The sequence below is a fragment of the Pimephales promelas genome, chromosome 16 (assembly GCF_988280905.1).
Source record: "Pimephales promelas chromosome 16, fPimPro1.hap1.1, whole genome shotgun sequence".
Classification (NCBI taxonomy): domain Eukaryota; kingdom Metazoa; phylum Chordata; class Actinopteri; order Cypriniformes; family Leuciscidae; genus Pimephales; species Pimephales promelas.
Genome location: NC_142784.1, coordinates 8,666,312 through 8,693,089, shown reverse-complemented (window position 1 = coordinate 8,693,089; position 26,778 = coordinate 8,666,312). Strand labels below are relative to the sequence as shown.

The following is a 26,778-nucleotide window of genomic DNA, read 5'->3' as shown; positions in this document are numbered from 1 at the left end:
AACAAACTTCCACCTATCCATCCATCCATTCATCCAAACAAACATCCATCCAAACAACTATCCATCCATCCAAACATCCATCCATCCAAACATCCAACTATCCACCCATCCATCCATCCATCCAAACAAACAAACATCCCACTCTCCAACCTTCCATTCATCCACCCATCCATCCAAACAAACAAACATCCCACTCTCCAACCTTCCATCCATCCATCCATCCATCCAAACAAACAAACAAACAAACATCCAACTATCCAACCTTCCATCCATCCATCCATTCATCCATCCAAACAAACATCCACCCATCCATCCATCCAACCAACCATAAATTCATTCATCCATCCATCCAAACATCCATCATCCAACTCTCCAACCTTCCATCCATCCATCCATCCATCCAAACAAACAAACAAACAAACAAACAAACAAACAAACAAACAAACAAACATCCAACTATCCAACCTTCCATCCATCCATCCAAACAAACATCCACCCATCCATCATCCATCCATCCAAACAAACATCCACCCATCCATCCAAACATCCAACTATCCACCCAACCACCCAACCATCCAAACATCCATCCATCCATCCATCCATCCAAACAAACATCCATCCAACTATCCACCCATCCATTCAACCAACCATCTATCTATCTATCCATCCAAACAAACATCCATCCATCCAAACAAAGAAACAAAGAAACAAAGATCCAACTATCAATCCATCCAACCAACCATCCATCCATACAAACATCCATCCATCCAACCAAACATCCAACTATCCACCCAACCATCCAACTATCCACCCAACCACCCATCCACCCAACCATCCAAACATCCATCCATCCATCCAAACAAACATCCATCCAACTATACACCCATCCATTCAACCAACCATCTATCTATCCATCCAAACAAACAAAGAAACAAAGAAACAAACATCCAGCTATCAATCCATCCAACCATCCATCCATACAAACATCCATCCATCCAACCAAACATCCAACTATCCACCCAACCATCCAACTATCCACCCATCCATCCATCCTTCCATCCAAACAAACAAACATCCATCCATCCATTCATTCATACAACCAATCAACAAACCAATGATTAATCCAACTATCCATCCATCCATCCATCCACTCATCCAAACAAACATCCATACAAACAAACAAACAAACAAACAAACAAACAAACAAACAAACAAACATCCATCTTTCCATCCACCCATTCATCCAAACAAACATCCATCCATCTACAAGGTTATTTTTCTAAAAGAGAACACTGAACAGAACATTTTTTTAGAATAAAGTAATACATCTGAACACCAAGAATCTGTGTCATGAGATGTATTAAACTGTGTCTCTCCTCTTCACAGCTGTAGCCTCTTTTCTTCATCTAGAACCGAAGAATGCCACTGTGTTGCGAGGCAGTGAGGTCCACTTTAACTGCAGCACTGATGAATCCTGGGATGTCATGACGTGGCTGTTAGGTGGAAGGACGATCCTCAGCATCTCTGTGGTTCATGGTCTCATGGGAAAAGATGACAGTGTATTGACGGTGAATCACTCGCTGTCTGCTGTCTCAGTGTGGGAGTTAGTCTTGATGAACGCCTCTTTCAGCCCCACTGTACAGGAGCTCACATGTGAACTTCTGCCCCCCTCCAGACTCGGCAGATCAACAGCGGACCTGTTTGTACAAGGTATGTTACCTTTTGTTGAGCACTTAAAAATAAACAAATCAATCTGTCTCTCTGTCTATCCATCCATCCATTCATTCATCCATCCATCCATACAAACATCCATACATACATACATCCATCTATCTAAAAAAACACATCAAACATATCACATCAAGAAGACTATTTACAATAACATTTGCTCGCCATTTAATGGACAGGTATATCTGTGACCATTGAGACGGCTTTACAGCCCCTCTTGTTGCCCAATATCTTGGTTTGTGTGTCTGTTGTTGTCTCTAGCTGTCTAGTGTGTGAGCTTAGTTGTGTATGTGGTTTTTATGTTCTGCAGAGCAGGAACCTGCTGAAAATCAGTTTTATACTTAGCCAGGCCCGATTGTCCTAAATCTTTTCCTGTTTTAAAAATTTAAATAAATAAATAAATAAACATCAATCTATCTATACAAACATCCATACAAACATCTATACATCCATACAAACATCTATCTATCCATCCATCCATCTATACACACATTCATCCATCTATACAAACATCCATCCATCAATCCATACAAACATCTATCTATCCATTCATACAAACATCTATCAATCCATCCACCCATCCATCCACCTATTATACAAACATCTATCTATCCATACATCCATCTATCTATACAAACATCTATCTATCCATCCATACAAACATCTATCAATCCATCCACCCATCCATCCATCCATACAAACATTTATCCATCCATCCATCCATCCATCCATCCATCCATCCATCCATCCATCCATCCATCCATCCATCCATCCATCCATCCATCTATCTATACAAACATCTATCCATCCATCCATCCATCCATCTATCTATACAAACATCTATTCATCCATCCATCTATCTATACAAACATCTATTCATCCATCCATCTATCTATACAAACATCTATCCATCCATCCATTCATCCATCCATCTATACAAACATTCATCCATCCGTACAAACATCTATCCATCCATCCATCCATCTATACAAACATCTATCTATCCATCCATCCATCCATACAAACATTCATTCATCCATACAAACATCCATTCATCCATCCATCTATACAAACATTCATCCATCCATACAAACATTCATCCATCCATACAAACATCCATTCATCCATCCATCTATACAAACATACATATCTATCCATCCATACAAACATCTATCTATCATCCATCCATCCATCCATCCATCCATCCATCCATCCATCTATCCATACAAACATCCAACCCTCCATCCATCCATGTATCTATACAAACATCCATCCATCTATCTATACACACATCCATCCATCCATCCATCCATCCATCCATCCAAACATCCAACCCTCCATCCATCCATCTATCATACAAACATCCATCCATCCATCCATCCATCCATCCATCCATCCATCCATCCATCCATCTATCTATCTATCTATACACACATCCATCCATCCATCCATCCATCCAAACATCCAACCCTCCATCCATCCATCTATCTATACAAACATCCATCCCTCCATCTATCAAACACACATCCACCCATCTACAAGGTTATTTTTCTAAAGGTTATACCGTAATAAGTGAAGCTGGTAATGCTGTTTGTGGAGTTGTTTAATCCTCCTCTGCTGAGATCTTCAGAGATTTAATGTCTTCTTTTCTCTTTAGTTGATTTGATCTAAGGCTGTTTCTGAAGTCAGTTGTAATTCTTGTGTTTCTGCTCGTCTTTTTTTCTGTTCTCTTCTTTCCATCAGTGAATCTGCATATTAATCGGCTTATTAAGGCTGAAATGAGTCCATATTTAAAATACACAGATTTTGTGGCTCAGATACGGTCCAGTTCTGGTTTATTTCTTTGTTCTTGGCTGACATGACTGTGGCATTGCTATGGCCTGCTTGTGGCCCATATCTGGCAAACAGAAGTGAGCCACCCAAGGGCCGTCATTCCACACTGAATGTGGACCAGATCATCTTTCAATGTGTCTTCCCAGATCCAGCCCACATCTGGCACAATGTTGCTATATGGGTACTCATGTGGATAATGACACCATTTCCTGAAAATGACTTGGGTATCAACATACCTATCACTAAAAATATGTACAAATCTCCAGCAACTCTTTTGCTCCATAATGATTATGAAATGAAGATATTCTTGTTCACACATTGGCTATGAGTTGATATAAAGGCCAGATCCTTCCGAATGCAGAGAAGCTGTCAGTTTTTATACGAGATGGCTGATTTAGGAGTGAGCATCGACTAAGGTGTTTTTCATGCGGGGGAATTCATTCGCTGCTGGCTGAAGTGAAGACTGCTGCTCTGGCAGATTTGACGGAGCATATGACATTGTCGATGCCAGCAAAGGCTCTTGGGATGGGAATCGATTGGGGACCATTAAAAATACCTACTGCAAAGCCACTCTACCGGGCGGTAAACAGAGACAGAAAGCACTGCTCGACTCTAATCTTAGATTCAGGAGCCATCAGAGCCCATCTGGTCCACACATTTCTCACCCTGACTTGTCATTCTAATGGGAGTCATATTGCTTTTTAGTTACTGCTGCCGAAACTGACTAATATTCTCAATTCTTATAAGGTCTTCAATAAAAATAAATTATTATATGATTTTATATTATTATTTTATATAATATACTAGAAAAAGTTTTATTCAAGATGTAGCTTGTAAAACTAAACAAACGTTAACTAAAACAAAATTACTAAACCTATTTAATTTCAGCTAGTTCTGTTTTTATTGATGACTTGATGTTTCAAGTCTGTTCTGTGTTTGAGTTTAGCTTGAGTTGTGTTTCTATGTGATTGGCACTGTTTCCTGTTCAGATTCCTTTGTCCTTGTTCATTGGTTACCATGGTTAAATGTCACACCTGCAGTGTCTAGTTAATAATTAGTCCATCGTCTTTCTGTTAATACATAGCCTTCATTTTCAGCCTTTCTTTGTCTTGTCTCCTCTTTACTCTATACTTTGGTGTTCTGTGCGTTTTCTTTTCTAAAGGCACATTATAAACATGGACCTTGTGGGAATGAGTAAAGTTTTGTGCAATATCCACAAAAATTAAAATTCAGGCCCTAAATACATTCAGGATTTTTAAATATATATTCTGACCTATATCTATATATTCAGGATTTACATTGATATTATTCAGAATTATAACTATATATTCAGACTTCATATAATCAGTTTGGCTCTTAATTATATAAGCTTCCTATGAAATGATTTTTAATATACTTATATAGACACGCACACAATCAATTAGTCAATTTGGGCGATATTTGCAAAAAATATCAGCATTGTATCTGGCAGATCATATTTGGCAGGCTTTTTGTTGTTAGAACGCCAAATATCTTAAATGTTATTTTTTTTAATAGTATATTTTAATTTGAATAGTATCTAACAACGGTTTACACTTAGTGGAAAGAAAATACTTTTTGTTGCATTTTAGGCTTAGTGAACATATCATATATCACAAAAATAATAAACATCTAAGATATTTGAGAGTCCTTTAAAAAAACTTTTTAAAAAAGTTTTATGTTTTTAGTTGAAAAGGGTGTTGTTTAAACTGTTATAAAATAAAATATTTTGCGTATATGATATTTATTAAAGTTTGATTTGGTGAAAATCAAGCTTTTAATGTTGTAGGCCACTTTCAGGCCTGCTCTGAAAGTGTGTAAGATCTAAACTTTTTGCAGTTTAGCTAGCATTTCAAGTAGTACTCCAGAAATCACCTTAACAAAACCACTACAAGACGCCGGCAGAAATATTTCACAGGTATCACGTAGGATTTCATATGTGCTTTCATCAGGTAGGAAGAATTAAGATCCTGTAGAACTCCAGGATTCATTTTCATAAGCCTGTTTGTAATAAACTTGTTTATCAGATCTCTTTTAGACAGCTAAAAGTCCTATGTTCCTCAGTACTCCATAGATAAAACACCTCAATCTACAAATACATCACCAAATCAATCACTTTTTAAGACCTAACCGGATTTATTCCTTAATAATTAATCGATTCTGTGGCTGCAACTAAACCACAGCTCAGCTAAAAGCCATTATGGAGTAATCCCATTCATCACTAAGATCACAAATTTGGCTTGGTATATGTCCCTATTAACAGTCGTGTGTGTTTAATAGAGCCGTTCCATGTGGTTGTGGTGGGGCAAGTCTGTGACTAACAGTGCTTTGGAATTAATTGGGCATCTTGGCATTCATTTTCAGTTAGCAGTCAGCATCTCTGGCGGTGATTTGTGATACACTGGGCCAGACGTACAGTTGAAGGGCGCCCACAAATCTTCAGGGAACCACAAATCCTCTTCACTCCTTTTATTACAAAAGGCTCCCATTCATTTGCATGTGCTGGACTAAATGCAATAGCGGTTTCTCATTAAGACAAACAGACCGGCCCACGTGTGATTGGGCATGCTTGCAGTGATTCACAATCGTCATTGTTTTTACCTTCAATTACTGTATTGACTTTTTTACTGAAGGGGACGCCAAGTGAAAAAAGGCCAAAAAGTACCATTTGTGAACATAGTATACTGTTTTTTTATGTGGTGACTTCCCTGCTTTGTTCTACTATAGCTTGTCATTGTTTTAACAAATGTTTTCCTTTGTCAAACTTCTGACTTGGCTAGATCAGAAATTTGAATATGCATATACAATGTTCAAGATCCCAAGCCAATGGAACACTGATCATCATTATGGTGACTTTAAAACAATTACAGTACTAAACAATGTCATTTATTAAAGTGGGATCATCCATGTTAAAGACAATTTTATCATGCGAATTCACAGTGAAAAACAACAGCAGTAAATGAATGTGATGTTAGCATAATTTTGCTGTTGATTAACAGTAATTCCTACCCTATCTCACGACCAATTCGTACGAGTGATTAAAAAGTGGCTAATTCGTACGACCTCACTCGTACGAATTCATACGATTTGTCCAAACCCACTTGATGGTTAGGTTTAGGGGCGGGGTCAGGGGTAGGTCATTCGTACGAATTCATACGAATTGGCCAATTCGTAAAATATATACGATTTCGCAAAATCGTACTAATTTGTACGAGTGAGGTCGTATGAATTGTTACAAATTAGCCAACTCGTAAAATTCGTAGGAATTCCCGTGAGATCGGGTTGGTAATTCGTAAGAAAATGACCCAGCCAGCATGTATTAATTTCACTGTACATTTCCTAACCTGAAATAACCTGTTATGACCTCAAAACAATTTTACCATAGTGTGTTAAAGGGGAAATGAAGCGGTGAATCAAGTTTACATGATTAACAAGATGGATTTCCAATATAATCAACAATTATATAAGAAACATTACAAATGTTAACATTTAGAAGAAAAAAAGAAAAAAAACTTTGTATCTTTCGCCGCCATTGTGCAGGTGACGTCACGGGGTTGGTTGGCTCAAGTTTAACAGGCTCTGGGCATTGAAAATCGCGACATCAAACTGTGTTTGCAGTGTTTTGACCGCGAACGACTAATGTTAGGTACAGATATTAGACAAAAAGACGACGTCTCATGTTATATGTTGACAAACTGCACATAGTAACATTGTTCGCGATGTCTGCCGTCAGATATTCCCGTCTATCATCATTCACACAAGTCCTATGAGTCCTGGGACATAATACTGGGACACATTAATTCTAATCCTGAATACTATTTAGGATGGATTGTATGTGAAATGGGATGTAGCCCATCTCTTATTCATATTCACTTTCGTTATGACTTTCCTCTACAGATTAGCTTGGCAAGAGAATCGGGTTCAGGGCGTAAATCAGGAAGGGCTAAACGTGTGTCAGGCTTTCCGACTCAGGATTGCTCACAAAGCTTTTCATTAGAGGCATGGCCAGCCATACTTCTTCCAGATTAAACGCTGTCTCATAGACAGTAATTTTCCCTGCCTGGCCCTCCTGCTGGAAAAAAAAAAAATCCCCCAGTTGACACGGGATGAATGGCTCTGCTTTCAAATTACACAGTCAAGACCAGACACAGACTCAGCGCAAGATATTTATGTAAGTCTTATTGTTATCAGCCAAAAAATACAGTATTAAAATTTTCAGTCTGTAATTTGAACTTGATAATGATTTAATTTCAGTATAACTTACTGACGCATAACTCACACAGTTTTTTGTGCTATGGATGTGACTGTCTGATCAGCCCGGAGTCACTGTTTGGGCATAAAACGAACTTTTTGCCACACCTGACAATGGCCGATGACTTAAAGTCCCCGTGAACCGGAAGTTGCAAACGACTTTTCTTCAGTGTTGTGACGTATTTCGGAGAGAAACGGAATACTAAATGAGGCAAACACACAGCAGTTGGAGGGGCGTGGTTATGAATGTTAAAGGAGACACCCAAACCGTAAAGCCTACGTCATCGGGCAAGGTCCTCCAATGCAGAGGGGAGGGGCATTTTCAAAATTTGATTAAAGATTACGAAGCCAAACATTTTTTTTTTGTGTGGATTGACTTGCGTGTATGAATTGTTCACCACAAAACGATCAATTTAGGCAAACAAAGTAAGTATGGTCAATTTTGATTTCATAGGGACTTTAAGAAAATTTATCGGCAACCATAAATAGTTTTTTTACTGACCATAAAGACGCAAAGACGTCTTGGGTTACTTGCCTGTAACCCATTCTCATCCTAGGGCATCATATAGTGACGCTTATACATCCAACTCACATGGCACCCTTTGTCATCAATATAACACGCTTCGGTTATGGGTAGGTTTAGGTCTGGGGTAGGGTTAGGGTTAGACCACTAGGAGGCGCCTTCTGGCCCATATATATCTGCGTCTCATATTGACAATAGCTAAAGGGTGCCATGTGCGTTGGATGTATACGCATTGTCAAAACATGGAACGAGATCCTGTGCTTGTGTAACCCCTACACCCGGGTCCGACTCAACCCGCTCTGAGTGGGCCTCGAACCCGGGTCTCCGGCATGAGAGTCAGGCGCTCTAACAAGGAGGCTAAAGACTGCAGCCTCTAGAGCGTGTCGCTAGAGCGCCTATTGAGATCAGGGGAGTGAGGTTTACTCGCACAGCAACTACTAGCTGGCCTCTGTTACACCTGATTTAAAAACATTTCAGTTTGACCAGTTGTGAGCGTGTGTGGCAAACACGGCAATAATTTGGCTCAAATAACCTCTGAAGATGATGTCATCAGAAGACGTTTTCCCATAGCGCTTAAATTAGCGTTTGAAAGGGAACAGGCAGTTATGACACCAACATTTAGGATAGGCTACCAGTGAAAATTCACAATTTTCAGGTATAGAAATTTCATAAAGTAGGCTAATCAAATGTAAAATAACACTGCAGTCTTCACTGTATAATTTAACAATGGTTAATCCATATTAAAGTTTCAAAAGTTATTCAAGAGCAGCGAGTATTCTTTTAACATCAAAAATGCAGACAGCAGCAGGTATATTAGGCTGCTGTCACTTTAAGACTGAATGTATGGATCCAATATACTGATGTATTCATTACACATGTGACGTAACTGAAAATGTTTATTAGGATACTCGCAGACTTGGGCATTTTTTTTACATATTTTTTTGTGAATTTGTCCGTTCAAGCGCAAGAATGTGAAAGACAACTCAATTTAGTATCAGTGCGCTCTCTGTTTAAACTTCCCTCACAGTGTGCGAATTTAGTTCCCTTTCATGAATACTTGAATGTTTAAGTTGGCAAGGTTTAAACTTTCGTGATGATATACTGTAGCTCGGGCACGTCATTTACGTTTGTTCACATTCGTGTTCTTACACATTGTATGGTTAGAATTAATAAAACTGTAACCGGCCCCCGGTTACTGATGTTGACTTTTCAGTTCCTCACGCGGATTCTGAACATTTAAAGTACAGTGCGATTTTAAAATTGATTGTGTTTATGATTTTATCTTTTTATGATGCGTTTTATATTAAAATTGATTGTGTTTATGATTTTATCTTTTTATGATGTGTTTTATATTCTTACATTCAGAAAACTGCTGTGTCTTATCATGGCAAACAAGATAAATATTACATAATTGTTAAATGATTAGACATTTGAGATTTAAGATTTTAAAGTGTAGTTTTAAAGTACTGATCCCTCAAATCATCTAATGTATTGATGCTATTATGATCAGACTTTGTTGATGGTGAGCTCTTTTGGTTATAGGACTACCTAGCAATTGCCCAGAACACCCTAGCAACGCCCTAGCGATGTGGCAAATACCCCACAAGAACCTTAGAAATGCTCAAAACATCCTAGTAGTGAGTTTGCATTTATATCATACAAACATGTAAAAATCTTGTGTTTAAATCTAATTTCAAAACTATGTCTTTTCATTATAACAGCAATCACTTTTTTAACCATAATCACATTGTGTGTTAGTTAAAGGGCCATTTGTATATATATATATATATATATAGACAAAGTCTCTAGGTCCATGACATGACTTATGAGGTACAGTATAAGACAATCACTAGCCTAACTCAGTGAAACCTTCACAAATCAATGTCTGTGGCCATGCAGTTAACTAAAGCGAAAGTTTCAATTAGCTGTCTATAATAATTCAGTGCTTTACCTTTTGTTTCTCTTTTGCAGGAGGAATAAAAAGCCCATAATGTGTTCTCTTTAAAAAGAGACAATTTAGCTGTCACACATTTACCAGTCACATCAACTAGTCAATTATGAACCATCAATCATTTAAAAATTGTGGAAAGTGGAAGAGAAACACATATAAAGTGGCCTCAAAAGGTATTTAAACTCCTAAGCCACACTTAAAATGTATAAACGTTATACTTTGCGATGTTTTATCAAATAGAATACCGAGTGACATTAATTCAAAAGAAAAGGCACAGCATGCTTTTCAAGCAAAACTTTTCACAAAAAAAAAAAAAATTGTTAGGTTAACCGTTTTTAGACTATATAATATTACTTCTAAGGCATATAAATGATCAAAACTTTGCTAAAAAAACATGTTAGACACATTCCTCTACACGCCTTCTGTCGTCTGATTGATAGTTTAGAATTGTTAGCTAATAAAAACCCTTTTAGTATAATTGTTCAAACATCACCTTCAGCTCTTGGTTCCCATGTGTGTTTGCTGTGAAATCTTTAATGATTTCTAAAAGGTGAACATAAGAAAGAACTGTTATATTGTTAGTAATATTTCAAGATAAACACTTACTCGATGTGCGAATCAAATAGGATTAGGCTTTTGAGAAATGTGTATTTGTACAATAATCATTTTGTATTGCATTTTATGTGTTGTCCCCCAAAAGTAAAACTACAGAACATAAAACTGCTCATATTAGTATACAATATATATTTATATGCATTTTTCATAAGTAGTTTGCTTTTCTGCTCGTTTTTTTTTTCGGACTATTTTTTCATATGTCAGGCTTTACAGTGTTAAATGATAAAAGGTTTTTGTGTTTATTGGTGTCTTTATTAAACTGTAATAATACATTTAAGTACTGAGTAATATTAAGTAACTGCATGACGTATTTATTAGGGTTAGGGTTTGGTTTAGGGTCAGTTGCATGTAATTATGCATAATTTCTAGTTATAACTACATGTAACATGTACACTGTAAAATAAATGTATCTACAAAGTACCTTTTACTTAAAAACACAATGCACAGCTTAATTAAAAATACGTGTAAAACTCATACGGAAAAAATCAAAGCGGAATCTGTATGAAAAAACCCTTCATATAATCAGGGAACCCTATTTTTACAGACTTTTGCTGGTGCGTGTGTGTATGTTTTGGCAATTAATGCAATGAAATTGATATACTGTATGTTATTAAAGGGTTAGTTCAACGAAAAATGAAAATTATGTCATTAATGAATGACTCACCCCGTTCCGTTCATCTTCAGGACACAGTTTAAGATATTTTAGTTTTAGTCCGAGAGCTTTCTGTCCCTCCATTGGAAATGTGTGTACGGTATACTGTCCTTGTCCAGAAAGGAAATAAAGACATCATTAAAGTAGTCCATGTCACATCAGTGGGTTAGTTACACTGTTTTGAAGCATCGAAAATACATTTTGGTCCAAAAATAACAAAAACTACGACTTTATTCAGCATTGTGTTGTCTTCCAGTTCTGTTGCCGAGCCACATTCAGTGCCGCTGCTGACGTAAGACGCGGTTGACGTGTGTCTGGTGTGTCCGTGTATTCGGGTTCAAATAAAAATGGCTTTGGACCAAAATGTATTTTCGATGCTTCAAAACAGTGTAACTAACCCACTGATGTCGCATGGACTAGTTTGATGATGTGTTTATTACCTTTCTGGACAAGGACAGTATACCGTACATACATTTCCAATGGAGGGACAGAAAACTCTCGGACTAAATCTAAAATATCTTAAACTGTGTCCTGAAGATGAACGGAGGTCTGACGGGCTTGAAAGGACATGAGGGTGAGTTTCATTTTTCGGTGAACTATCCCTTTAACAGTTTAACAGTGATGAGGTACTATTTGAGATATCTCAACTTTTTGAGGACGTTTAACTCAAAATGTCTCGTTTCAAATCTAGAAAAAGGAAATGTCAGGATTTTGGAGGGTGACCTGTCAGTTCAAGTAGGAATGCTTGTCACCTTCCATTGCCAAGCGCTCGGCTGGTACCCGAAGCCTTCGCTGTCCTGGGTGGTCAACGCCACGGCTGTGGACAGAGGCGACTACAACACCAGCAGTCTTCAGGACCCCAGCGGCTTGTTCACCTCCACCAGTGTGCTGGAGATGAGAGCAGAGGCGAGCGGCGCAGTGGAGTGTGTGGCGTCTCTGTCTGCAGCTTTAGCCCAGCAAACCAGCAGCGTCCAGCTGACTTTAGGTACGAGTGATCGGACATCAGTGAGCTCCTCCTGCAAACAAATCAATCTTCATCACTTTGTTTACAATGCACTTATTATATCTTGCATGTTGTACTGCAAAACACTCGTGCCGCGGTTGAGGCGGGATACGGGTGAGGTTCGGCACATAGGTTAAGAGGGAGGGTAACGGTGTAAGGGAAGGGTCAACAACGCAATTATTGAAGTAACTGTGGAAATTAATTACAGCTGTAACTATAAGCAGGTATTTTTAAATATAAGGACAGTGTAAAACATGTAATAAAATGCAAGAAATGCATTGTAACAAATTGTTAATTTAAATGTTAGTACATTGTAGTTACAGACAGACAATATAAAGTAGGACAGATGGATGATATATCAATATGAAAATCATAAAAAGTTTAGATTTTTCCCCCCACTTCATTTAATTTAATCGTATTGTAGCATGTTTTTGGATCAACTTCGCAATCAACCAATTGGATTTCAAGGACAAGTTTACAGTTTATGTCAAGTTATGAGCTTCTACATCAGTGTTATTCACTATCATTTCCCTCTAATTTTAGGGATAACTTATGGGTAGGGTTAGGTTTAGGGCTAGGGACAAGGTTAGGTTGGATTGTTGTACCAGGATCAATAAAATATGTTGTCCCAGGAAAATGTCTTACGTTGACTGTTATACACTCACCTAAAGGGTTATAAGGAACACCATACTAATACTGTGTTTGACCCCCTTTCGCCTTCCGAACTGCCTTAATTCTACGTGGCGTTGATTCAACAAGGAGCTGAAAGCATTCTTTAGAAATGTTGGCCCATATTGATAGGATAGCATCTTGCAGTTGATGGAGATTTGTGGGATGCACATCCAGGGCACGAAGCTCCCGTTCCACCACATCCCAAAGATGCTCTATTGGGTTGAGATCTGGTGACTGTGGCGGCCATTTTAGTACAGTCAACTCATTGTCATGTTCAAGAAACTAATTTGAAATGATTCAAGCTTTGTGACATGGTGCATTATCCAGCTGGAAGTAGCCATCAGAGGATGGGGACATGGTGGCCATAAAGGGATGGACATGGTCAGAAACAATGCTCAGGTAGACCGTGGCATTTAAACGATGTCCAATTGGCACTAAGGGGCCTAAAGTGTGCCAAGAAAACATCCCCCGCACCATTACACCACCACCACCAGCCTGCACAGTGGTAACAAGACATGATGGATCCATGTTCAGTTTACGCCAAATTCTGACTCTACTATCTGAATGTCTCAACAGAAATTGAGACTCATCAGACCAGGCAACATTTTTCCAGTCTTCAACTGTCCAATTTTGGTGATCTCTGGCAAATTGTAGCCTCTTTTTCCTATTTGTAGTGGAGATGAGTGGTACCCGGTGGGGTCTTCTGCTGTTGTAGCCCATCCGCCTCAAGGTTGTGCGTTTTCACAAATGCTTTGCTGCATACCTCGGTTGTAACGAGTGGTTATTTCAGTCAAAGTTGCTCTTCTATCAGCTTGAATCAGTCGGCCCATTCTCCTCTGACCTCTAGCATCAACAAGGCATTTTCGCCCACAGGACTGCTGCATACTGTCTGTTTTTCCCTTTTCACAGCATTCTTTGTAAACCCTAGAAATGGTTGTGCGTGAAAATCCCAGTAACTGAGCAGATTGTGAAATACTCCACCAACAATCATGCCACGCTCAAAATGTCTTAAATCACCTTTCTTTCCCATTCTGACATTCAGTTTGGAGTTCAGGAGATTGTCTTGAGCAGGACCACACCCCTAAATGCATTGAAGCAACTACCATGTGATTGGTTGATTAGATAATTGCATTAATGAGAAATTGAACAGGTGTTCCTGATAATCCTTAAGGTGAGTGTATGATATATATGACAGTTTATATGATATAAGTGACAGTGGGTAATAGACTGCATATAATCCTTATAGCTATAGCTAATGAATGCATTGGGTCAGTTTGTGCATATAAATGAAGTGGCCATAAACGTACAAATGTGTTTTGCAGTGGCACCGCAAACTAAACAGGACCACACAGTTGTGATTGCCGTGATCGTATCGGTGTGTACGATCCTTCTGCTGGCAGCGCTCATCCTCATCTTGTGCTACAGAAAAAAATGGACAAGTAAGCAAATCCACTTTACATTTCTCCTAAAAGTTCCCTTTAAATCTTTCCTGCAAGTTATTAAACCAATGAAGAGAGAAGTTAGCCGTGCTCGCCGTAAATCGGAGCAAAGGCAAGGACACATTGTGGTAGATTGAGCTGTCAGCAGTAAAGGGCAGTTTAAAGGTTTTACTGCACCACTCACCTGCCACACAAAGTGCTTACACATCATTTAGGAAAATGGATAAACCGTTTAAGATGGAAAACCTATTAACAATGTAATTGTTCGAAATGTTCTTTGTTTTTATCTTTCTTTGCTCATTATTTGTCAAGCACACATTATCAGTGGTTAATTTAGAGAGATATTATACTAAGACTTGTGAATTGAAAATATATTACAGCACACTCTCTGTACTTTAAAACGTCTTTCACACCTTTTATACATTTTTTATCTGTACCAACTGTACAAGCTATTACATATTCATTAAGAATACTGACAGATTTCTAAATGGGGATGATGAAACGTGTTTCACTACTAAAACCAGTGTTGTAGTCGAGACCACCTCACTCGAGTCCGAGTCGAAACCAAGACCAGAGAGAGTCGAGTCCGAGTCAAGACCGAGTCCATAGAGAGTCGAGTCCGAGTCGAGTCCGAGACCAGAGACGGTCAAGTCCGAGTCGAGACCGAGACCAGTGAGGGTTGATTACCTAATTTACTTTTATTTACTTTTTTTTTTTTACTGAATTTACTTAGAGTTTAAAAAATATGATCAGTTTAGGGTAAAAAGGCCACATAGTGGGTGGTGTTAAAAGTAATTTTTTTACAATTTGTCATGCGCAGTTGCGCACTAGAAAATCACCAATCACTGGGTGTGTCAATCAATTTGAAGAAATATTTTATTAACATACATTAATAATCATGAAAAATATTTTTAATTGAACTGGAGTGGACTCGGGAATAATTCCGAGTCCAAAAAAAAAAATTTTTCGAGTACGAGTCAATTCCGAGTCCAAATGGACACGAGTCCATGACAAGACCAAGACCATTAAAATATGGTCTCGAGACCGAGTCCGACACGAGTCTGAGTCTCGAGTATACAACACAACATTCAATATATTGAAAAAAAAAATTGAATGCAATAATAAAAACAATGTTTTGAGAATATTATGAGTAGGCTATATTTCGTAGGGTGTTATATAACGTTTCTAAGGGCACATTTACATGGCAAAAATGTACGAAATACAGAAAAGTACAGACGACAACGTTGTCAATACAATCCCCGTTCAACTGGGATCTGTGAAAATGATTAGAAATACCGTATTCTGCTGCCAGGCCAGTAGTTGGCGACATAAAGAAACACTGAACGCGTAACACACATGTGCATGACATCACCATTTTCACAAATTCATGTGTTTGTGATTTACACGGAGCCAATAACTGTACAGTTTTCAAAAACTCACACTTTAAACCCCGTTTTTAAAAGTTTGCGTTTCCAGGCCCCAAAAACGCCGTTGTCGTGTGAATAAACAGCAAAAATACATAAAAACGTTATGTTTTTAGTTGAAAACGGTGTCGTGTAAACAGCACCTAAGACTATGTAGCATGATTTTTCAAATGAATAAGTCTAAACCATATTTTGATCCCAATTTACTTGTAGCCATACATTGTTGTTTTATTTGTTATTGTAGTATTCGGTGGCCAGTGGTTCTCAAATTCGTTACAGTCTCTTATCCTCTTGTTGCACCATGCAACTATTAAGATGTCATGCTATTCAGGCTTGCTACCAGGACTGCCTGAGGCTAGAACCAGAAATATCAAGTTATTGTACATGTATGTTATTCTGTTAACACTTTAGTTCAGGGTCCAACTCTCACCAATGGCTATTGCTTATTACTAGGATTTTGACTTTTTATTAGTCCTTAATAAGCACATATTACTTATTTTGCGTGACCATATTCCACATCCCTTAATCCTACCCAATACCTAAACTTAACAACTACCTTACTAACTATTAATAAGCATAGGAGTTTAAGTGTGACCAGTTTTCTTTTTTTTTCTTTTACAGAATTGAACTCTGAAAATAAATTCAGGTAAGACTTGTAAGAGAGGTAAGAGTTGTTTTTGTACATTACATTTTAAGTATTTTCTCTGAATTCTGCACCAATGCTGTACACATAACAGAAGAAAAATTATAAATAAGTAACGGAAGTCTTAATCTTTCTGAACATTGAACATCATATACTTGTCCCAGTTTTAAAATGCCAACACTAACACAGTAATGTTTCATGATGTACAAACGAGCATCAAGCTATCTCTTCATATAGTGATATGATCACTATATGAAGAGATATGTTATGCACACACATACGTGAAATTGAAAAACAAACCATATGATTGATTTATCACAGCAGTACTATTACACATTTTAAAGCCATTAAAACAACAGCCTTGAAACAGGACAAAAAATTGACATTTTTAAGAGAAATACAGCGATTTTCATTAATTTCAGACACTGCTATGCAGAGAGAAACTGGTTTTGCTCAGTATTGCATACTATTGCATACATATTTCTTGTTATATTGTTATATAAGTCATCACCTTAATTTATACTGCACTTTATACAATACAGATACAAGCAGCTTTCCAGTGATAAACACGAATAACCGCGAAGTAGAGCCATTGTTCAGCTGAGGTCAGTTCAGTGTTGATTCAATTCAGTTCAATTTAAAGATCATCAAATATGAAGTGAGTTCAGCTCAATTAAGTTCTCATTAGTTCTTCTAGTTTCAATAGTGTCAGTGGTTCTAGTTCCCTGAAGACCTCTACTCTGGCGTTTCATTCTGAACATAGCCACCGACTCTTGTGTTGTATGTAAGAGCAACTGTTCATTGTATTGCATTTGTCTTTCCAGCTCCTCTTCATGGACTGTCAATTTAAGCAGTGAGAGGAGGTCCGTTGCTGATGAAACCAGAGGAAAAGTGAACCCAGGATACAACGCTGAAGACGTAACAAGTAATACAGAAAAATACAGAATCAACAGAATACCCTGATGTGTTCAACAAAATTATATGGGGTGTAATTCCTGCTTTATTTAATATATTTTCACTGAATTAAACTTAAAAAATAACACACACACACACAAATTATAGGATATCAAATATACACTAACAAAAAAGTAAAAAAAGGCCTTTGTTTCACATAACACATTCAAACATTACTAATCTTTTGTGCAATTTTGCTTACTGTGTAAATATACAGTATATGTTTTGTAGAAATAGGTAAAATGGTTCTAGTGATTCAAGTGCCCCTCTAACTCTTTTTCGGATATTACCTTTCACGTAGTGAATTAAATAGCTGTTTGTGGGAGTAAAAGTTTCTTCAAAGTTTCAACGAGCAAAGTGTGCGATAAATTGAGTTATTAGGTTTCCACTTTGCACGCACTTCCAAAGGATGAGTAATCGGGCTCGAATTGATGCAGTAAAACTGATGCCAGACCAACCACAACAGACTTGGCCATGTGACCAATCAGAGCAGAGTAGACCAATCACAACAGACTGGGTCACCTGACCAATCAGAGCAGAGTAGACCAATCATGACAGACTGGACCATCTGACCAATCAGAGCAGAGTAGACCAATCATGACAGACTGGGCCATCTGACCAATCAGAGCAGAGTAGACCAATCAAAACAGACTGAGCCATCTGACCAATCAGAGCAGAGTAGACCAATCATGACAGACTGGACCATCTGACCAATCAGAGCAGAGTAGACCAATCAAAACAGACTGAGCCATCTGACCAATCAGAGCAGAGTAGACCAATCATGACAGACTGGGCCATCTGACCAATCAGAGCAGAGTAGACCAATCAAAACAGACTGAGCCATCTGACCAATCAGAGCAGAGTAGACCAATCATGACAGACTGGGCCATCTGACCAATCAGAGCAGAGTAGACCAATCATGACAGACTGGACCATCTGACCAATCAGAGCGGAGTAGACCAATCACCACAGACTGAGTCATCTGACCAATCAGAGCAGAGTAGACCAATCACAACAGACTGGGTCATCTGACCAATCAGAACAGAGTAGACCAATCATGACAGACTGGGCCATCTGACCAATCAGAGCAGAGTAGACCAATCACAACAGACTGGGTCATCTGACCCAGTCAGGTGGATCACCTGACCAATCAGAGCACAGTAGACCAATCATGACAGACTGGGCCATCTGACCAATCAGAACAGAGTAGACCAATCATGACAGACTGGGCCATCTGACCAATCAGAGCAGAGTAGACCAATCATGACAGACTGGACCATCTGACCAATCAGAGCGGAGTAGACCAATCACAACAGACTGGGTCATCTGACCAATCAGAGAAGAGTAGACCAATCACAACAGACTGGGTCATCTGACCAATCAGAACAGAGTAGACCAATCACAACAGACTGGGTCATCTGACCAATCAGAGCAGAGTAGACCAATCACAACAGACTGAGCCATCTGACTAATCAGAGCAGAGTAGACCAATCACAACAGACTGGGTCATCTGACCAATCAGAGCAGAGTAGACCAATCACAACAGACTGGGTCATCTGACCTATCAGAGCAGAGTAGACCAATCACAACAGACTGAGCCATGTGACCAATCAGAGCAGAGTAGACCAATCACAACAGACTGGGTCATCTGACCAATCAGAGCAGAGTAGACCAATCACAACAGACTGGGTCATCTGACCAATCAGAACAGAGTAGACCAATCATGACAGACTGGGCCATCTGACCAATCAGAGCAGAGTAGACCAATCACGACAGACTGGACCATCTGACCAATCAGAGCGGAGTAGACCAATCACAACAGACTGGGTCATCTGACCAATCAGAGCAGAGTAGACCAATCACAACAGACTGAGCCATCTGACTAATCAGAGCAGAGTAGACCAATCACAACAGACTGGGTCATCTGACTAATCAGAGCAGAGTAGACCAATCACAACAGACTGGGTCATCTGACCAATCAGAGCAGAGTAGACCAATCACAACAGACTGGGTCATCTGACCCAGTCAGGTGGATCACCTGACCAATCAGAGCACAGTAGACCAATCATGACAGACTGGGCCATCTGACCAATCAGAACAGAGTAGACCAATCATGACAGACTGGGCCATCTGACCAATCAGAGCAGAGTAGACCAATCACAATAGACTGAGCCATCTGACCAATCAGAGCAAAGTAGACCAATCACAACAGACTGGGTCATCTGACCCAGTCAGGTGGATCACCTGACCAATCAGAGCACAGTAGACCAATCATGACAGACTGGGCCATCTGACCAATCAGAACAGAGTAGACCAATCATGACAGACTGGGCCATCTGACCAATCAGAGCAGAGTAGACCAATCACGACAGACTGGACCATCTGACCAATCAGAGCGGAGTAGACCAATCACGACAGACTGGACCATCTGACCAATCAGAGCGGAGTAGACCAATCACGACAGACTGGACCATCTGACCAATCAGAGCAGAGTAGACCAATCACAACAGACTGGGTCATCTGACCAATCAGAGCAGAGTAGACCAATCACAACAGACTGGGTCATCTGACCAATCAGAGCAGAGTAGACCAATCACAACAGACTGAGCCATCTGACTAATCAGAGCAGAGTAGACCAATCACAACAGACTGGGTCATCTGACCTATCAGAGCAGAGTAGACCAATCACAACAGACTGAGCCATCTGACCAATCAGAGCAGAGTAGACCAATCACAACAGACTGGGTCATCTGACCAATCAGAGCAGAGTAGACCAATCACAACAGACTGGGTCATCTGACCAATCAGAGCAGAGTAGACCAATCACAACAGACTGGGTCATCTGACCAATCAGAGCAGAGTAGACCAATCACAACAGACTGGGTCATCTGACCTATCAGAGCAGAGTAGACCAATCACAACAGACTGAGCCATCTGACCAATCAGAGCAGAGTAGACCAATCACAACAGACTGGGTCATCTGACCAATCAGAGCAGAGTAGACCAATCACAACAGACTGAGCCATCTGACTAATCAGAGCAGAGTAGACCAATCACGACAGACTAGGTCATCTGACCAATCAGAGCAGAGTAGACCAATCACAACAGACTGGGTCATCTGACCTATCAGAGCAGAGTAGACCAATCACAACAGACTGAGCCATCTGACCAATCAGAGCAGAGTAGACCAATCACAACAGACTGGGTCATCTGACCAATCAGAGCAGTGTAGACCAATCACAACAGACTGGGTCATCTGACCAATCAGAGTAGAGCAGGCTCTCGCAAAGGAGGGTTTTTAGAGAGTCCGAATCCTTGTTCAAACCATTTCAGACACTGTGAGAAAAGTGATGCTGCAATATATTGTGAGGAAATGAAGTGGACTTGGACGCATGTTGTAGGAGAAATTAGGAACCTTTAAAACAGTATAATAGATCTTATTCAGAGCAGCGCCATGACAGGTATGAAAGCGAGGCTGTGAGGAAAAGACAATGGCATCCTCTGTAAAGAGCTGCAGAAAGCTCCTAGATCTCTTATCATTTTCCACAGCTCATATTGTCTGGGGTTTTTGAAATTTCTCAGAAAGATATTTTTGCAGTGCTTCGTAAGCAGATCAATCCAACAGTACAACCCACTGAAGAGGTGCGTGTCTATCCCTCACAGCAAACTTAAAACAAATGGAACAAACTACCAGGAAAAAAAAAATACACCTTAATTTTTTACATTTCTTAAAGAGATATCTTTTTGTTCAAAGATTTCTTACAAAAACCATCAAACAAGTCTTACTATCTTTACTGGATAACAAAACAAGCATGTGTAATGTATTTCTGTCCAGCAGTAAGAGCACTTTGAGCAGTGTAAGTTGTGTCTGTAAGATTTTATGCAGTGTAAAGTCCCACACACAACTGGTCTTCACCCCGCAGGTTCAGGACACAGTGACCTCAGGAATAGAGCTGACTGCCCAATAAACATCATCAGCCCGTCACGGGTAAGAGGAGAGGGAATTACAGCCTCTGCATTATTCACAACCAGTGGGTTTTCTGACACCTCAGTGTAAAGTCTTCTGCCTCACACCTGGGGAAAACGCTGGTCTCTCTATTACTGGGTGAAGGAATATTCAGACAAACATTTAAATACTGTGTAAATGCTATATATAATCCTTTTTTATTTGTGTAAATACCTTTTACTTCCTGTTTTCGTACTGTGGAGCAGCAATGAGCTCTATATAACCTATCAAGTCCCCCTGTGGTGAAAATCAAGTTCTCTCAACGCAAACTTTAAAAATGCGAACCAGTGAGAAAGTTGATGGCGTGCACATGCATATTAAGAGTTCATTCTATAGGTATGACCGTATGAATATAGACAGACATGTAGTTCTTCCCTAAAAAAAAAAAAAAAAAAAAACAACCCTCAGCAAACTACTTGTCAGGCCTTAAAATTTTTAATACAGAATTGTATTGCTTCGGTGTAGCCACGTGAAGCGGAATTATCCCCACAATGATTATCTGTACAGAGGTAAAGGGAAGTATTCCTTCACTGGGGAGGGACTAGTAACACTTCAGGACTGCGTTGTTGCTGCATACAGACACAGGTCCTTCAGATCTGAATACGGCCTGGATCCGGCGGACTGCGGTAAACCTCAGGATAAACAGAGAGACTAATATTAACGTAAACGCCATCCTTCTTATGATGTAATGAGTACATCAGGATTTATGGGAATTGTTCCTAGTTCTGGCTGACCTAATCTATGCAGCCTAACATTGAATTATAGAAGTCTATAGTGTGTTATGTATATGCAAGGTTAAAGAGATGTGTTGACAGAGTGTACTGACAGAGTGTGTCTGCTTCCCGGACAATGTTAGGAAGACCGTTCCAAAGTTTTGGTGGTAAATAGGAAAAGGATCTACCATTAGCAGTCGATTTTGATATTCTAGGTATTATCAACTGGGAATTTCGAGATCGCAATAGACGTGAAGGACTGTAATGCGTTAAGAGCTCGATTAAGAACTGCGGAGCTAAACCATTTAGTGCTTTGTAAGTAATCAGCAATAATTTAAAATGTATACGATGTTTAATAGGGAGCCAATGCAGGGCCAATGACAGAACCAGGTCATACTTCCTGGTTCTGGTAAGAACTCGAGCAGCTAAAGTTGGTTTGTTAAGCGTGCAGGGCAACCACCCAGTAGAGCATTACAATAATCTAGCCGTGATGTCATGAACACATGAACTAATTGTTCCGCATTTGTCAATGAGAGCATATGGTGTAATTTAGATATATTTTTAAGATGGAAAAATGCGGTTTTACAGATACCATTCACGTGACTTTCAAATGAAAGGTTGGTATCGAAGAGCACACCCAGGTTCTTAACCGACGACGAAGACTTAACAGAGCAGCCATCAAGTGTCAGACAGGATTCTAGGTTATTACATGAGGAAGTTTTTTGTCCAATAATTCGAATTTTTGTTTTTTTCAGAATTTAGTAGTAGGAAATGACTAGTCATCCATTTTTATATCAGCTATGCATTCCGTTAATTTTGCGAATTGGTAAATTTCCTCAGGGCGTAAAGAAATATAGAGCTGAGTATCATCAAAATAATGCCAGGGTAGCATGTACAGAGTGAACAGCAACGGTCCTAGTACTGAGCCTTGTGGTACGCCATACTGAACTTCATTCACTGCTACAATCTGATAAGGGTCAGATATGATTTAAACCATGGTAGTACAATTCCACTAATGCCAACATCATTTTCGAGTCTATTTTGGTCAAATGCAGCACTAAGATCGATAACACTAATAGAGAGATACAGCCATGATCGGATGATAAGAGCAAATCATTGGTGACTCTTATCTTTGACAGAAAAGGTAGTTTCGAGATCGGCCTGTTTGACTATTTCTATACGATCGAGTTGCGTTTTTTTAACAAGTGGTTTAATCATAGCCAGCTTAAAAGTTTTTGGTACGTATCTAAAGACGAATTAATGATATTGAGAAGATCTATGATATCTGGAAGCATCTCTTTCAAGAGTTTAGTCGGTGTAGGGTCTAACATACATGTTGTCGATTCAGATGATTTAACGAGTTTAGAAAATTCCGCCTCTTCTATAGCAATGAATGAATAAAATTTTTCCTTGGGGAGACTACAATGCATCCCCTGATGCGATACTGTAGTAGACTGTTGCATAGTTATAATTTTCTTCCTGATATTATCAATCTTATAAGTGAAGAAAGTCATTACTGCTGTGCTGCTTGGAAACGTCTGGGCTTGAAGCTCTATTTTTCGTTAGTTTAGCCACTCTTTCAAATATATACCTTGGGTTTTGTTTATTTTCTTCAAATCGGGTTGAAAAATAAGCAGATCTAGCAGCTTTTAAGGCCTCTCTGTATGCGATCGAGCTCTCCTTCCATGAAATCCGAAATACCTCTAGTTTTGTTTTCTTCCAGTTTCGCTCCATTTTTCTGGCTGCTGTGTTGGACTATTTTCTTTAATCTTCTTTAAGTGCAACAGAGCAACTGTCTAAAGTGCTGGAAAAGAGAGAGTTAAACGTTTCTGTCGCAATATCGAGTTCTTCTAAACTATCCAAAATGCTGAGATGATGAAACTGATCAGGAAGTTTATTAATAAAGGAACCTTTAGCTAGCAAGCTAAATAAAGAAATACATAAAGAGCTCACAGATAGCATGCTAACAGGCTAGCAAATTAGTAGCTTGTTGTGCTAGCAACGATTTGGATTGAAGCTAACAATGTCAGGTTAATATGTGCTGTTGAGGGAGTTATATTTAGCAGTATAAACAACGGGAATGATAGTAAATAATGATTCAAAACAAAAAAGATATGCAAAGCTATACGAAGCTACAAACGCTTCACACACAAACCAGCAGCAAGGCAGACAGGAGCAATCCGCAGTGAGCAAAGACAGTCTCAAAAACACGGTTTGTAGAGTATAGAGTATACAGAGACTGTAGTAGAGACAGTTAGGGTTAGTAATATAAGTAGCTGCAAAGTTACTTATAGTGAGTAGAGTGTCTGTTGGAGGATCATCACAGTAAAGAGTTAGCAGATATTAAGCAGACAGTAGCCATGTTTCCATCCACTTGTCAATCGAATTATCTGAAGTTCGGTTAAAAAACTCATGCGGATAAAGCTGGTGAAAGTGTGTTTCCATCCAACGGCTTTAAAGCGAATAAAAACCAGTACGTAATGACGTCACATGCTGTTTTGCGATCAAATTGGTATATCGAATTGATTTGAGACATTTTAAGGTGTTTCCATTTATTTTCGCATTCAAGCAAACTTTTGCGAACAAAGTTTTGTTAGACAAAACGGATCGCGCCAGCTACCAAAAAATGATCAATATTTCACAAGTTGAAGTCTAATAATGCTTATGTGCCAGCTGATAGCGACATATGAATGGGATAATGTATGCGAGGCGGTTGTTGGTTGTATTCGCTATAACAACCGCCTCGCTATATATTATCCTGCTTATTAGCCTACATATAAATCAACCAAATAAATAAATAATTTGACACAAAATATTGACTTAATAGTCTGTTCCGTCTCTGAACTGCGTCCATGGCAACGGTGTGTTATACTAGCAGCGCCACAGTCTGTTAACAAGAAATAACAGACCACATTCTACATTACAATTCAACCAAGCCACGTAAAAACAAGCAAAACTAACCTAAGAAAACAGCGACGCTATAAACATTGCTATGATGATGACGATGCACGTATGCCCGACGACAGCGGAGGTGACTGTGGTGTGGGAACGACAGCGCTCCATCAGTTCTGGGAGATCGTGGTTCACGGAAACCCTTTGGTTGAAGCATCTTTTTGCTTTGTCCTCTTACATCTGTCTTTGTTGACATCCGGCATGTGTGCGCAAACAGACTGGCCGGAAATGAACTCGTCTTCTGGTGTGTTGCTACCATAAAAGGGCCTAAAACTTAATCGCAATTCATTATTTATTCGGCAAATAACGTTTCCATTAGCTTTTATCGCATTAGCCGTATATCGATCAAGAGAAAATCCGATGAAACCGAACGTATTTCATTTGAGTCGATTTTCATGAAATTTCATCGAATTTTACTGTTTCCATAAGGCATTTTTCATTCGATATCACTTAATTCGGATAAAAACGTGTCGATGGAAACATGGCTAGTGAGTCTCCTGAGATACTCTAATGAGAGTTGACATGTACTGTAGTTGCATGAAGTTACTCAAAATCCACAGAATGGGACCATCACAAGAAAGTGTTAACATAAAAACTTCTTATGAATGGGAACTTGTGAATGAGCTGATATTCCAGAGTAAAAAACAAGAATTTTAAAGTAAATTTCAAGTTTTATTAAAAATGTATTTTGCATTAGTCAGTAAAAAAAGGTTCATTCTCCAAATATTGTTTCTCAACAGGTTCCTGATATTGTCATATTCAGCTCTCGAAATCAGAACGAGGAAGATGTTTCTAACTTGGACTGCAATGGAGCAAAGAAGACAGTCCGTCGAATCACTACTGTTTGACCTCAGGGTCAACCACAGAATGCTGCTGTTTTAGACCAGCTTTCTGTTCAGAGAGAAGCCAGAAATTCAATCTGACCTTTTTGCTACTCTTAAAGAAGTTATATTGCTGAAGAAAAAGATTCACTGACTTGCGGTGATGTCATCTGCATGCACACATCACACAGCCATACTGACAATGCATGTTAGTTTGTTCTTTGTATTTTGCATTATTTTTATTTGACTGGTGTTCAATCTGATTCAGCTGGAATATTTAATCAATTATTTATAGATTCATATTTTACACAATAAAGTATATCAGTATTGATATTAGCATTTTTTCGAAATAAAATGAGCGTTATACTGTCAAGTATGCCAACAAAACAACAACAACGTCCTCTCAGATGGTTGAGGGTTCAAATAAGGGAAATGTGCAAATTTCGGTCTCTCTTAATGTTTTTCTGGCAGCTCGTCGCTCATGGATGGCAACTGCTGAATAAATTAGGGACACCCTCAGTAAGTCACACAAAGCTGTCGTGATATGAGAGGGCGATAACATAACCCTTTTGTTTTTGTT

General features: G+C 39.0%; 1 protein-coding gene across 2 annotated transcripts in view; it reads left to right on the top strand.

Annotated features, from left to right (window-relative positions):
• igsf5b (immunoglobulin superfamily, member 5b) overlaps positions 1 to 26,529 on the top strand; it is a 29,243-nt gene extending 2,714 nt beyond the window's left edge. For both annotated transcript variants that reach the window (XM_089120944.1, XM_089120945.1), the window contains 7 exons: positions 1,387 to 1,710; positions 12,263 to 12,556; positions 14,569 to 14,685; positions 16,731 to 16,755; positions 17,577 to 17,677; positions 21,630 to 21,694; positions 26,118 to 26,529. In XM_089120944.1, the coding sequence (XP_088977070.1) occupies positions 1,387 to 1,710; positions 12,263 to 12,556; positions 14,569 to 14,685; positions 16,731 to 16,755; positions 17,577 to 17,677; positions 21,630 to 21,694; positions 26,118 to 26,225 (1,034 nt within the window). In that variant the 3' untranslated portion in view covers positions 26,226 to 26,529. The remainder of the gene's footprint in view (positions 1 to 1,386; positions 1,711 to 12,262; positions 12,557 to 14,568; positions 14,686 to 16,730; positions 16,756 to 17,576; positions 17,678 to 21,629; positions 21,695 to 26,117) is intronic.
• Positions 26,530 to 26,778: the final 249 nt, after the last annotated feature.